This window comes from Aulonocara stuartgranti, assembly GCF_965226115.1.
Source record: "Aulonocara stuartgranti genome assembly, chromosome: 7".
Classification (NCBI taxonomy): domain Eukaryota; kingdom Metazoa; phylum Chordata; class Actinopteri; order Cichliformes; family Cichlidae; genus Aulonocara; species Aulonocara stuartgranti.
In genome coordinates this window covers 38931139-38946004 of record NC_138945.1, presented here as the reverse complement: position 1 = coordinate 38946004, position 14866 = coordinate 38931139, and the positions used below count along the sequence as shown (strand labels likewise).

Sequence of the window (14866 nt, the reverse complement as noted above, 5' to 3'; positions counted from 1 at the left end):
TATTGTGATGGATTCACATAAAGCTCTGAGCTCCTGGTCAGAGTTCGGTTACACAGCAGAGATGAATTCAAACTTAAGCTGATGATGAGATTCACTCACTGAATTTAACTGTATGCTGTGAGTGTAGGGGAAGGACATCAGCCCAGATAGCTTGTGAAATATTTTTGAATTTAACTGTGATCACAGGCTGTGCACTAAGACCATCTGCTGGAGCTCACAGTAGAAATGATTGAGCAGCAATTCTTGTCCCCACACTGAGCTACTACAACTGAACTTGGGGTTCCTCCACCTGCTGAACCCCACTTATACTTCCATGCATTAATATTATTTTATTATTACATTAATACAGCATGAGGTTCAGTTAGCTTTGCATAATAATATCTGATAGCATTGTCCTTTAAACAGCTACTTTTTACTTAATTACTTTGAGTACATTTCAGAGCCGGTACTTTTTCACTTTTAGTTGAGAAAAGAAGTTGACTTCCACCAGGGCAATTTTTTTAAACACATATCTTCACTTTACAGTAAAGAATGTGTGTGTTATAGTGTTTAAGGTGTGGAAGCATATAGTGACTGACAGATCTCTACTCTTTGTGGCATTTTTCTAACCCGACAAACCGGATGAATCCCGGGGGGGAAAAAAAACCTCCCCAAGAAGTTTCTTTGTTGTTTTTAGGAATTTATTTCTGTTTAATTTAATCTCCTGAGTCTGAATAACATCACTCAAAAAAAAAAAAAATTTGGTGTCACTCCCATTTCTTCTTGTTGAATATGGTTTTATGACATTTTTCAAATGCGTCATAATATATACACATACACACATACATACACACACACACACACACACGTGTGTGTTTTCATGGTGATTTCTTTCTTTCAGTAAATGGTAAATGACCTGTATTTGTATAGCGCTTTTACTAGTCCCCCCTAAGGACCCCAAAGCGCTTTACACACCCAGTCATCCACCCATTCACACACACACTCACACACTGGTGGAGGCAGCTACAGTTGTAGCCACAGCTGCCCTGGGGCAGACTGACAGAATGGTGTTTGAAAAAAGAAAAACAACAAAACCCTCTAGTACTCCAATTCTAAGAATTGCGCTAATTCTTCAGTGAAGGTAAAGATGTGTCTGCTCAGTGCAGCAAGATGGTCTAGTTCATCCTGTTAAACTGTAGTGGGGGGGGGGGGGGCTTACTCTCTTAACTTTTCTGTTAAATTCACTGCACATCACTGATGTACAGGTTGTATATTCACAAACCTTGCATACGGTATCAAGTGGTCCTGTTCTTTGGAATGAGCTACCTGCTGATTTCAGATCAGTTAATAGTGTGTCTGTATTAATAATAGGAGACAGCTCACAGGTGTTGTTTTGTAACCATTTTTATTGTGGATCACACTGCGGAGACGTGGACTGTGTCTGTAAAACATTTCCCATCAGCAGGACCAAGAAGGACACCAAAGTTTTAAACCATGGTTGGCACAACGTCTGCATAAACTAACCGGCTCAGTTTTTAAAGATGTGAGCGGATTCCATCGTAGAGCTTCCACAGAAGTGAATTTCAGGTGAAACTTAAAAACAGTGATGTTCATTTTGTGCTCATAAAAGTCAGAGTCTGAACGGATATGGCTGAAGGGCTTAACCTTTTAGCTTTAAATACACCGACTGCATGCGTCACAGTCTGACCATGAAGTTAAATTAAGGCCCATTTAAATAAGACGTAGAAACGCAACACTGATTTTAAACTCGTATAAATCTGGTGGATTCACACATTTAAAAAGAGGAGGCCACATGTACGAAGCACACTGTGCAACCAAAGTGACACAATAAAGGAAAATGTGCAAATATTTCTCAATTTTTAAAGATCTCTGAAATGTGATAATTAAACGTTCCCAACAGGGTCAGAAACAATTAATGCAGTTTAAATCATTCCGTTTGACCAGCTCAGCTCTTTGTAGCGTCTACAGCTCATGTAAACACATCTGGCTTCAAGTAAGACTGAAGACACTCTGGAGCGTCTGCGCTGTAAGGCTCAGGGTGAAGCTGGAGCTGCCTCAGTCCTCATAATTAGCTCTCAGAGAAACAAATCCCCAAGTCTGAAATGTTAAAAGCATGAAAAACCTTCTTCTGTCCAGGTAAGTTTCCCACAGTAGTGTAAACATGTGCAAATGGTCACTTAGAGGAAGCTGGGTCCAGGTGTTTGAGAGCTCCTCCCACCAGGTGGAGGCTTCCGGTGATGAGGACGTGGATCTCCGCGGCCTCACGGAGGGGAGCGGCTTTGGCCGTGACACTCTGTTTAACCGGCAATCTCGACTTGGCCGGGTCGGCCAGCACAGAGTCCCTGCCTTGCGTGATCCACTGGAGGGCGCTGAGGATGCACGGGAACACCAAGGTGTCCCCTCTGTGCTCAGGTAAACGAGGAAGACTGTCCTGGATCAGCAGCTGGGTGCCTTCGTTATCACCCAGCCGGTTATGAAGGCGCCAGCTCCTCTCGTTGTCCAAGCAGCGAGTCAGCATGTTCTCCACTGACACGTTGAAGTTCTGCTGGTCTGAGAAGGAAACAACAAGTCCAATAAATCCTGTGTATAGAAATCTGCAGGAAGAGGTTAAGACTAAATTCTTGCTCCATGCCCTTACTGAACTCTTCCTGCACCCGAGTTTTGTTTTTGGCCCTCGTTAGCTGTCAGCAGCCTCCGGAGTCCAACAAGCCAACTAAGACTATCCTCAACAGCTTCTTTTATCTCTGGCATCTGGCAGTAGAGTGGACCATGTTCCACACCTATGTCCCAGTCAGTTTCCTGGACTGAGACACTCCTAGTGCATCCTCACTATACCATGTGATTACACCAGGCCTGTCCAGCATCATGTCCCACTACCTGATCTAACAGCACCACCAGCTCAGCTCCCATTTTCACCCGACTGTTCTAGACATGTGAGGTCTGATCGAGAGTCGAACGAGTGTGTCCTGGTGTTCTTTTGGACACCTTGATGCTCGATCATTATGTTTATCATTAACAAACCGCATGCACAGGCTGTCACTCCTGAACGCGCCATGTTAGGTTTCACTCCCACTGTGCAGGTGAACATTAACCCTTTCCCCCTTGAAAGCCAACTGGGAGTAACCTTGAAGCCCTTTCCTGAACAGAGTGGTTTCAAGCTGCTTATGAACAAAATGACTGAACGTATCTCTATCGAGAGAGAGAAGTTTCTTTATTCTCCTTTCAGAAACTGCATCCCATTCAGAGTACTCACCTGCGTTACAGGAAGCAATGGCTTCAGTGATGTTTGGGCAAAAGACAGCAAAGTCAAAGTGACACGTCTGAGAGAAAGAAAAAAAAAAAAAAAGGGCAGAAGAATTATTTATAGCGGTCGGTTCCTCTCTACATGAATGTGTGCGTATTAAAGTAGCTGTACTCACCACCAGCAGTTTCAGCATGGCAGCCGAGTCTCTCTCTCCTGTCGCGTTGAACAGCAGCACTCTGGCCACAGCTCCACTAAAACAAACATGTTGAGGCATCAAATCAGCATGTGAAGTACAAACCTTCCTGCAGAAACACTTCTAGGATTTAAAGAGAGCGTGGCTGTCTGAGGTGGTCTTTGACACACAGTTTAACAAGTCTTGCTCACCTGGCGCTCCTCTCGTGCTCAGCTGCAGTCTCTCGGAACCACTCAACGCAGGCCTGCATGCTGCGCATGGTGTGAGCTCCATCCAGGAAGTAAGTCACCTCTTCATGCTTCAGGGTCTGGGTCCTGCCGGGCCACTTAGCATCTGCCAGCCCTGAGAGCAAACACACACAGTTACCTCACTGAATGACAATCTGGTTGTAATGGCAGCTGACTGGCTCAGCAGGACTCACCTTTAACTATGATGGGGCTGGGACTGAACGCAGGCGCCTGAAGTGTACCGTTGTTTTCAACAGTGGTGACGGGAAAGCTGTGATCTGCTGAGAGAGGACAGGTTTCTATTAACACTCTCGTCACCTAACCCCTTCACTCACACCCCTAAAGAAAGTCCCGTTTGCAACAAGCCATGAAGGGAGCCCAGCAAACACATGGAAGCAGGAATCTTTTGACCTACTTCCAAACGCTGTGTGTGGTGGGTACATAACACTGCATGTGAACCTGAACACACCATCTCCTCTGAAGCATGATGGAGGCAGTGTCATAGATAGATGGAGCTAAAATACAGGCAGGGATTTAGGCAGGATCTTTACATCCGAGTCCTGTAAGTTATATACTGTGGATCTCATCATGCAAACCTGTCCTCACCCTGTGAACCTCAAGTTCCCCCTTCACCTTGGTCAGTTTTATTTAGATTTTTCTGACTTCTTTAGCAACTTTTTGAAAGCACAACAGACATCAGCCACTTTCTGCCACAGAAGCACTGCTCTTTGTTTGTGCTCTCTTCAGTGAGTGACAGCAGCACGATCTGTTTACCGTGAGGCAGCGGACATCAATGTAGACCAACTCCTCTCACTGATTTTACATTTAAAAGAATTAATTAAAAAAAGAAAAAGAAAATCACGGTTCAGCTACGTGGTTTCGAGGCTCAGGCAGTATTCAATTTATGTACATTTGGGATATTTAGGATTTATGTATAAACGTTAATCACACCTGGTAGGCACCTCCTCTGAAGCCAGGTGTGACTCAGCTGGAGGGCGAGGGAGGCGTTGGAGCGCTGGTGCTGCCCTGCAAGGCCCAGGTGCAAAGGTCCACAGTCCACTTGGTAGTCCTCCAGCTGTGGACACACCCACAGTGGGCACTGCGACAACAGGTTAGAGCATGTTAGATAAAACTGAAGCTTCACTTTCCTGTGTGATGTGACTGAAAGTGGACTCCTACTCCGATCTCTTTGGCCCGCTCCTTGAGCACGGGCATGGCGCCCCCTGGCTGTCTGACGGTGAAGGCGGGGACTCCAGGCTGCAAACACAATAATGCAGAGTTACAAACAGGAACTAAAAAGAAATAACGGGTTCAAGCTGAACCACAGACACACCTTGAAGATGCCTCCTTTCTGCCAGGCGATCTTCTCGACGGTGTCTCCGAGAATCTGAGTGTGATCTATGCCCAGAGAGGAGATGCCACACACCCACGGCCTCCTGTGGAACCGCACAGGGCGAGAAACGCTGGTTAAAAGCGCCTCAAAGTTTTTCAAGCGACTATAAAGTGTTTTTTATTCTACCTCATGAAAGACGAATTGTAAAAGTAATGCTAATAATAAACACATGAAAAAGAAGTCTAACCATATAAATGAAGACAAGTCTACTTTTTGCCCCCAATTTTCCCTCCAAGTCTTTTTAAGGTCTGTGGCACTCACTGCCTTTAGATTAGGACTCAAATCGCACACGATCACGTGTTAATTTTACCTTCAGGCTCACTGCACTGTTGTTCAGTTCTAATAAACCAAGTGCACAAAATGCTGCACGTTTGCATTTCTTGTCAGAAGCATATTACCTGCATGACTGCACACACTCCTATAGTCAGCAGAGCCCAGTTAAACCAAGAGATGTGTGTGCTGCAGAGGCTTCCTGATGGTTGAATATTTTGGCATTCATTTTCTGATGACATAATTAACTCCATGGTAGCCATGTTCTTTGTTAGATAACTGCATTAAAATCCAAAAGGCATAAACAGCACAACCACGGTGCACATGGATTCCAGCTCAGGGATTCTGGTTAGAGCCACACAGATCTCAAAATGGGACTTTGTAAAGCAGAGATGAGACCATGATAATGCAGCCATGTCCACCTTTCACAAATCCAAAATACAGTGGTCCCTCGCTATAACGCGGTTCACCTTTCACAGCCTCGCTGTTTTGAGGATTTTTTTTGTGCGTAATTTTGTGGACCATTGTCAATCTCGTGCCGTGGCTCCTGTACAGTACAGAATGTGTTCAGCTTGTCAAATTTACATAAATCTTCGATCGCTAGCAGTGTGACCCTAAAGTGCTGCACTGTATGTTTGTACGTTTTCTCCCCAACAAACACAACAATGTCGATGAAACGTTTTAGTTTTATAATACTGGCCTTATTTTTCTACAAAGGTTTGAACTTTGAGTTTAAAGAAAAGAAACGTGTGAAAATGTTGATGCCTGTCTGAGAACAGTGTATAAAGTATGTAGTGAGGGGTGTTACAGCCTTTAAACATATATAATAATTGTAAAACATAAAGCTGACTACTTGGATTTTACCTGTCACAGGTTATTTTTAGAACGTAACTCCTGCGATAAACAAGGGACCGCTGTATCACACACATATTCCTTTCTATCAAAGGTACACACCAGTGTGCACAATCAGAGCCATAGCACCACATGCTAATGTTTATTCACCATGAGCCTGGCAGTGGGCCCATTTTACAAGTGCTCAGTTTGTGCTAGAAACAAAAACTCCCTGTGGCCTGTATTATACTCTTGTATGAGTTTCATTGAAACTCAAGTTTCAATGAAGAATCTCACCTTATGATGTTGGTGCAGTCGTACGCGCCGCCTATACCAACTTCAATCACAGCTAAATCCACCTGAGCAAAGACAAGAGCTGTTTAGATCCAAAGAAAACACCAGGAGTAAATCTGAGCTTTAAACTTCACTGACAAAGGAAACTGCACAGGTGTCTGTATTTAAGGCACATTAATACCACTTAAGTGAGGAATAATTTTTTTAAGTGTGTTTATTGGCTGTCTCTGGAGTTACCTTCTCTTGGAGGAAGACATGGAAGGCCAAGATGGTGAGGAAGCGGAAATATGCCGGCATCGTCCCTCCGTGGGCATCCTGAGGGGATCGAAGAGAGAAAGACAGACTGCCTGATTACAGCCAAAAGATAATAATGAACTTTCTGATCCATAATTCTAATCTTCAAGTCAAGTCAAGAAAGCCTTTGTCACATGCAAGTTGCCCTGCAGCGAAATGGGACCCCCCTCGACCGACCTTATATACACAGCACAGACATCACATGGGGCACAGGTCGTATTATGGAAAATCTTGGCTATTTAATGCAGTTATTGCACAGAACACAACCTATAATAATCAGAATGAATAATCATCATCATCATCATCATCATCTATAATAACCTTGGCAGGGACCAGCAGATGGAGAAAAACACTTATCTGAAATAAGAACTAGGAGTTTTTAAAAAAGCAAAAATTAAAAGGACAAAATTAAATGAAATAAATAAAACTGCTTTTCTGATTCTGTGGGAAACCTGCAGCTGCGTGACCAACACGTGCTGCCCGTCACATGAGGCTCACGCTCATCCTGACGCGAGGAGCCTCATTTTAAAACCAACTCAATTACAACCTGTGACACAGATTACACACACACACACACACACACACACACACACACACTATGGTCAGTGACTGTCTGCGCTCCCGTTTTCAGACCCACCTTTGTTTCATCGAGTCGCCCGTAAACCTGCCAGAAATATTTAGTGAAGAGGTCTTTCCCGATTGGCTGTCCGTTGATCCGAATCCTCTCCCTGACCTGCACCAGATGTGGAGAGCTGCACACAAACGCGCAGCTTCAGACACAAACACTTCAACACAACCAGTCGAACCAACATTACACACCTGCACCCCCCCGCATCATCAATATGATCACATTTTGAAGACCTTCAGAAGAGCTCACAAATGGTCACTAACTTCATTTTCCTTTCCATTTTCTCTTTTTGTTTTTGGAGAGGCGTGTATGTCTCGCCAAAAAAAAAAAAAAAAAAAAAACCCCGCAACATGTGGATGTTGTTCAGACTTTACGATCTGGACCAGCTCTGCAGTTCGGGAGGCAAAGGGCAGTGATCCTTCATGGCTAATTATGGATTTTATTTCTTATTAAATCTTGTGTGTACATCCCAAAAAGCTGCAACACATCTTTAATCTTACATGGTGGATGCTTTAAGTCAAAAAATAAGAATAAAAGTTAGATTTGAGTTTACCTGTAAAATCCTGTGCGGAAGCCATAATTTCTTAAAATCTGCTCAGTGAACGCGCATGTCGAGCCCTGAAAGACAAAACAGTCATCGCTGGGTTTTTCCATCGGGACAGAACAGCACTTTGTTGTAAATTTCCTCTAAAAATAAATAAATAAATAAATAAAAAGTGAAGTCTGAAAGCACCCTCGACCGAGCTGGTTAATGAATACACATTTGCCAACATGTTTGTTTGACCTTCTGCTCTCAAGTTGCATAACGAGAGCTCGGCGCTGACGGGACAGACAACAGCGAGGTTAAAGAGAGTCCCACACATCACTACAAGCCCGACAAAGATCTGCAGGGCTGGATGGGACTCGCACTGTCAGTAAACCTTTGGCATCACATCCTGTTGGTGTGTGCAGACAGATGAGGCCTGCTTATGCTCATGAATTCAGAGTTTTAGAGTCATGAAATGTACCAAAAACAACAGAAACATCTGAATGACTGAGCAAATTTAACGGAGAAAGCAATCCAGGAAATGTATGAAATTGTGTCCCTCACCTTCTCTGAGTCAGGAAATATTAAACTGTTACAAACTCATCACTTTTACTATGTTTTCCTGCTAAAAATCAAACTTTTTACTTACAGTTTTTTACTAATTAAATTAAACCTGTTTAAACCATAAAAAAAAAAAAAAGAACAAATTCAAAATTTAAAAAAAATAAAAAATAAAAATTGCATACATAAATTATAACTTGTATACTTTTTGCTACATCCTTTTGTCTGACTGAACCCATTATGTTTTACAGGGGAAAAATTATTCTTAAATAATTTTTGCAACTTAATCATATTAAATTATTTTTTTATTGCATTCTTTTTTCCCCCCCATTTACATGACTTTATATTGTATTTACATATATTTTATTGCATTTATTTTTAATGTTTAACATTGTAAGTTGTTCCATTTTTTCCATAACTGATAAATAGCGACATAATTTTTTTGCATAAATTCTATATTTTTTTTTCCCCCACAGCATTTTACATTATTGAGCTCCTGGATCTTACTTCATCCATTTAAATTTGTCTTTTTTCCCCCTTGAGGGTTATTCCCCCCCCACTGTTATACATATTTTATAGAGCTATTTTTAAGATAAGTCCAATTACAGGGTGTGTTTGTACAAGGCTGCCTCTTTATCTCAGACCTAAATCTAATTTCAAGATATGATTGAGTATTGAGTGAGACTGATATACAAGAACAATAAAACAGCGCTAAAGAAATACTCATCTTGATACAGTTATGTAACACACATCAGCTCACCTTGCCCTTTGTTCCAGTCACGTGAATGATATTGAGATGGTCGAGTTCGTCCACCTTTGACACACACAGACACACACGTCAGATAACACTGAAGGCCATATCTACTATGACACTGTTTGTAATTCTAAATGTTTTCTCCGCCCCGATTGGCTCACCGTGAGGCCGGCTCGCTCCAGGAAGCCTCTCATGGCGTTCAGCTGCAGCTGAGGGTTGCTGCGCTCTCGTCGTACCTGCTCCAAGGCGCTGGCATTTGTCTGCAGCGTGTTCAGAGTGCAAATGGCATCCTGAGGTGAAAGAAAAATGTTTGAGGATGGAATCAATAATCTGCAGGAAAGAATTTCTGAATGAAAGGATGAGGATCAGTCTGACTTAGAGAGTGACAGATGCTTTGTTTCCTCTGCACATGTCAGAAGGTAAAAATGACACTTTCACACGAGCAGAGCTAAGAAATCTTTCATGCCGAGACGGTCAGTGAGAGTCAGAGGTGTAACCACCAGCCCAACAACACCTGTGAGGCAAACCGGCTGAGACCAACCAACCACTGATGAGCAGCACAACAGCAGCTCTTCTGTCACTCTGTAACAGAGATACCTGCGGCATGTGGGGGTGTGGGCGGGGTCTAATGCTTAGCTCATGCTTCACCGTGGACACTGGCAGTAGCTGGCGCAGTGTAAAGCGACTTCTTCACAAATAAGTCCACATGGTTGATGTCTGATGATGAAATTTGCATCACTCTGGCCCAAGTGGACTCGTGAACATGGAAATTAGAAGAATCAAAACATGGCCACAGTATTATTTATTCTATATTACATCAGCCACCCGTCTTCATCTGGGCAACATGTTAAGCCTCTTCTCATGCCAGATCCATCTTACAGGTTTCAGCAGTCTCAGTCTCATATATTCAAAATGAACTGAAGTTAAAGTCAGAGCTGCTGTTTCTTCTCATTCAGTTTATGTGCAAAGTATTTACGTTTTGTGTTGAAGTGATATCAACTCAAGTTGAACCAGGGTCCGGCTGTACTTTCAGGTACGTTCATGTAACAACTGTTTGCACCAGAAGAAGCTGCAGCAGGTCAATATAAGATTTCTTTTATAAGTGATTATTCAAGCAGCCAGCAGTTATTCCGGTTCTCAAGTTCTTTGAAATCAATTTAATCTTGCTAAACAACTGGCAGGCTCATGAAAATCTGGAAAGCTCAGTCTGATTACTCACTGAGTTTTTGTTTTTAAAAAAAGCCCATGAGACTCACAGGAGCAATGACAAGGATTCTGTTCATAAATAATTTGTTACAAAAGCAAATATTCAACGTGACGATATTTTCTGAGCTGTGATCTGACTGGATTTGGAAAATGAGATGGGAATGAAGAGTCAGCTTCAAACTGTCCACTCCATCAGATTCACATGTCTAACAACTCATTCATTCCTTTAATCAGAGCTGGAGAGTGTTCTGACATTTCAAATCGCTTTGCCGTTAGAGATAAATGTTTGCTTTGATCAGGAATCAATGCAGGAATCTATGAAATAGTCAGACCTGTAAGCAGAATTAATGACAGCTTCAGTATACAAATCTTATCAGTTAAACTTTGGGAGTTAAAATTTCAGGAATGGATTAATGTCAGTGTGAGTCCTCGGTTGATCTGATATCCTCGTGTTGGTGTTGTTCCCAGATCATCATACTAAATGTTGTTCCAGGATCAACATTGCAAGTGACCAATCAGAATGTTGTGACGTCATACTTTTGCGACTTCGGGAAAAACCGGCGTAAAACAAAAAACTGTACCTAAGCTGCGTGAAACCGCCTCTGTCCGCCGATCAACGGACCCTGACCCTAACCGTAACCCTTTAATAAACAGTAAGCAGAATTGATGTTGTCCTTGCAACATTGGAATTTCATAAATGCACGAATGGCTTGGCGTGCAAAAGAATAACGTCACAACAATGTGATTGGTCACTTGCAATGTTGAACCTGGAACAACATTTTCATGATGGTCTGGGAACAACACCAACACGAGGATATCAGATCATCCGTGAGTCCTCACAGGTGAGTCCCTCCCCCTACACACAGAGTGGAGCAAAATAAAGCCATCAGAACTTTCTTTCCAAGCTCCTTAGATTATGAGAGCTCAATGACTTCAATCTCAGCGCCGAGTTTGCCGAGACCCTGAAAACTAAACAGCCAAGTTTAAAGCAGATCGGATGAACTGTTATTGAGATATGCAAATAAAAACAACCACAGATTTCTCAATTTACAACTGAGACGTCATATAAACACGGCGAAACTTCAGCATGTATCCGCAATCCCATTTACCCAATTCCTCTGTATGAGAGTTCAAACACTCAATTAAAAAAAAAAAAAAAAAAAGATAAAAGCCAGTACTTTTAAAAGACAGTGATTCACAGCATCTGACATCTCACGCCTTCCACTTTAAAACCAATAAATACACAGACACAGAAATAGCAGAAATGCTGGAAATTAAGCAGAATGAAGTCTTACAGCTCACGATTGCTCTTATGCTGTCCTGTCTACATCCATGGTTAGATCACTGGCTCCAGTTTGATAACGTTTGATCACCTGTTGTAGCAGGTATGCTCAGAGCAGGGCGATATGACCAAAAATATTTATCACGACATTCATTTGAAAATTTGCGATAACGATATAACTGACGATATAATTGACACTAGACAAAATACGTTACAACTCCACAACTTTATTAGTGCAAAAGCAAAAAAAAAAAAAAAACAAAACATCAATGTATTTTCACTTACACAAGCAGCTTTTTTAAAAGTGCATTAAAGTCATATAAAAAAAAAAAATTAACAGTGCAAATGTAAATTCCTTGCTGACAGTTTAACCAAAAGACATTTCCAGTGGAAATCGGCCGACATATCCTCAGCATAACCATGTATAATATCCACAAAACTTAAAAAGAGGTTATACACACACACACAATATGGTAATATTATGTTGAAGCACAGTACGTATCACTCCGCGAGGCTCCTGCCTACGATAGCCGTAATGCTCCAACAATCCATCAAGCGGTGCGGGTTTGTAGCTTAGCAAAGTCGTACTGAAACATTTGACAGATTTTCGAGCGCCGTGTACATAAAACCGTTTCGAGGTCAGTAAACACAACCAGAATTCATACATAAGGCACACGGGATTATAAGGGGACCTGTTGAGTTTGAGAAAAATCAAAGGATTGATTTTAAGTGTGCCGTATTTTCCAAACCACCACAAACACGTTTAACTCCAACCACTGCTTTCTTCGAAAAGCTTTCACTCCGTGTCATTTCCCTGTCTCACAGACGCTACATTTCTTTTTCACTTCTGCATGCAAATGAACTGTTCTCCTGGCCAGAGTCCAAAGCACAGGCGTTGTGAAAAGTAGGTGTGGAGGAGTTCTGACAGCTTAAAGCAACAAGAGGTAAAGACAGATGAAGAAGAACGTGTGAATGTTTCAAAACTGCCACAGGAGACAGTTAACAGCATTCGAGCCTTTCAAAAAAACAGCTACCAGACACCCTTCCATACCACCACCAGGTGGTGTCTCCTATAACTCAGGTGTGTTGTTGTTTTCTGGAAAAACAAAACAAAACAAAAAATAGGTGTGAATCCCAGGGAGCCGAGCCCAGCAGTGGATCAGAAATCTAAAGAGAAATCTTTTGTTTAGCTGCAGGCATGGGTGTAATCTCAGTGGTTACAGGCTTCTGGGTCAAAGGTGACAGATGGAAAACAAAACACTTTTAATTACTTAAAATGAACTCCACCCTTGTATGAATCAGAGTGGTTTGGTCCACTCATTTAGGCAGAAAAAAAAGATGAAGTCATAGCAGCCATTTCTTCCTTTTGTAAAAACTTTATAGAGGGTTTTAATTTATAGCGGCACACATCTGGAAACATCTAAACTGTCCAAATTATTTAAACCTCCAGAGGGCAACTACAAAAAGTATATTTAAGTTTATTTGCTTAATAAAAATCGATTTTTAAGCAATTATTTCTGTAGAATTATGACAGATCATGTCTAAAATCAATCTAGAAAGTGAGACCAATACAGAAGTGCCTTAAACCTTGTTTGATCACCACCAGGTGCCGACTCCTCTGGTTGTGTATAAACCAGCATTAATTGATTTGTGACAGCAGTGAACACACTCCTGATCAGTTTACTGGGCCAATCAGGAGTTTAAAGTCTTACAGAAGAAAACGTGTTTATTTTATGAATTATGCTCATTATTACAGTCACAGTGGAGCCTAAAACAGGATATGCGCCTCGTCGATCATAAACCAAAGAGCAGGCAGTCTGATCCACCCTGAGCCTGCAGAGTTTCATAACAACACCAAGAGGTCAATGGACAACTACATCCATCTTTCACATACAGTCTACAGTAGAAACAGACTCAGAAAATCCTTAAAGATGATTTTGTTGCAGTGACAATGAACTCGTTCATTGAGTCTCTTTAATATCTGGCCGCAGGAAACCCATGATGGACGCCATGTGTAAAATTGTATGTGCCAAATGCTCGTGAAAGCAGCAGCACGAGGAGATAAAAGGGGTCTTGTCTCCTCAATTTTGCATAAAGTAGACTGCGGACGGCTCTGACAGACCCAGTTCTGAAACTGCGGAAAATTCCCATTAATATTACAGGAAACATCAAAAACACCTGAGTTCATCCAGGAAAAAAGTGAGGTGAGCATGGCACAAGTCAACCTAACAGAAATAACATGGCTACACAGAAATACCACAGCACGTGCCAGCGCAGACTTTTAGCCACTGACACACTACTGCGAGCTGTTAATAGCTGTCCAAGCTAGCGTGTAACAGCCGAGTCCGGGCAGCCTGTCAGCCCGAAAACTACCTCCAAACTTTCGGAAACAGTCTCGCTGCTCAGTTAGCTAGCTCGTTAGCCGGCTGGAGCACGAACGGCGGCGGTCAAGCAGCATACCTGGTACTCCATTCCCGGGATGTGAGGAGCCGTCTCGGTGCTGTAGTGCCGGCACGAAAGACCCGCCAAACTGAGTGCCCGATCCCGCCGTGCAAGCCGCGCGGCGAAAGCCGAGCCCCGCCGTAGCATGCGCGACATGCACAGCATCATGAAGCGTGGAGGTGTCCCAGGAAGGAGACACCAAATATGGAAGGCTCGTTTTTCAAGCGTAATGACGTCAGAACACGCCCCGTCATTTTTACTCATTTATTATTTTTTTAAAAACACGAAAACGCAAAGAAATAAAACACACAAATACTCCGACAAAGATCGAACAATAAAAAGAACAATACATTTTCAGAACCTGAGATTAGATCAGTATCTAAAACAATCCTGCAACAGTGAAAGTTGGTGGATGTTTTTCAGTGTCTCCAATATAAAAAATAATAATAATAGCCATCCCAGCTCCATAATTTGTCGCGACTCACTGAAAACAGCAATAACAGATTTTTGTGCCACTAAATGTCCAGACTTTAGCAGACCTTTACCAGAAGCAGAAATGTCCTGCAGGGAAATCTAACCTATAACTGAAAAGCATTATGTGGAAGATTAAGGTTAGGGGTGTAAGAGCACATTTCTTCCCTTCCCTCCTATAAAGTGAAAGAGGAAAACTTCACAATCCTGAATGAGATTTACCTTTGACGCCATGAATTCTCAGGACTGA

The 14866-nt window shown here is 42.3% G+C and overlaps 1 protein-coding gene across 2 annotated transcripts; it reads right to left on the bottom strand.

Annotated features, from left to right (window-relative positions):
* Positions 1-1367: 1367 nt before the first annotated feature.
* On the bottom strand, positions 1368-14353 carry fpgs (folylpolyglutamate synthase). Of its 2 annotated transcripts, none has more exons than XM_082541643.1 (15): positions 14164-14353; positions 9377-9505; positions 9222-9275; positions 7928-7992; positions 7384-7498; positions 6690-6767; positions 6456-6517; positions 4998-5100; positions 4844-4921; positions 4616-4763; positions 3859-3945; positions 3629-3779; positions 3420-3495; positions 3254-3320; positions 1368-2550 (listed from the first exon to the last, which is right to left on the bottom strand). In XM_082541643.1, the coding sequence occupies exons 1-15, from the start codon at positions 14311-14313 to the stop codon at positions 2174-2176; spliced, it is 1740 nt and encodes a 579-aa protein (XP_082397769.1). In that variant the 5' UTR covers positions 14314-14353; the 3' UTR covers positions 1368-2173. The 2 variants fall into 2 exon arrangements, with proteins under 2 accessions (XP_082397769.1, XP_082397770.1); XM_082541644.1 differs by having other exon boundaries at positions 3859-3942.
* Between the last annotated feature and the right edge of the window lie 513 nt (positions 14354-14866).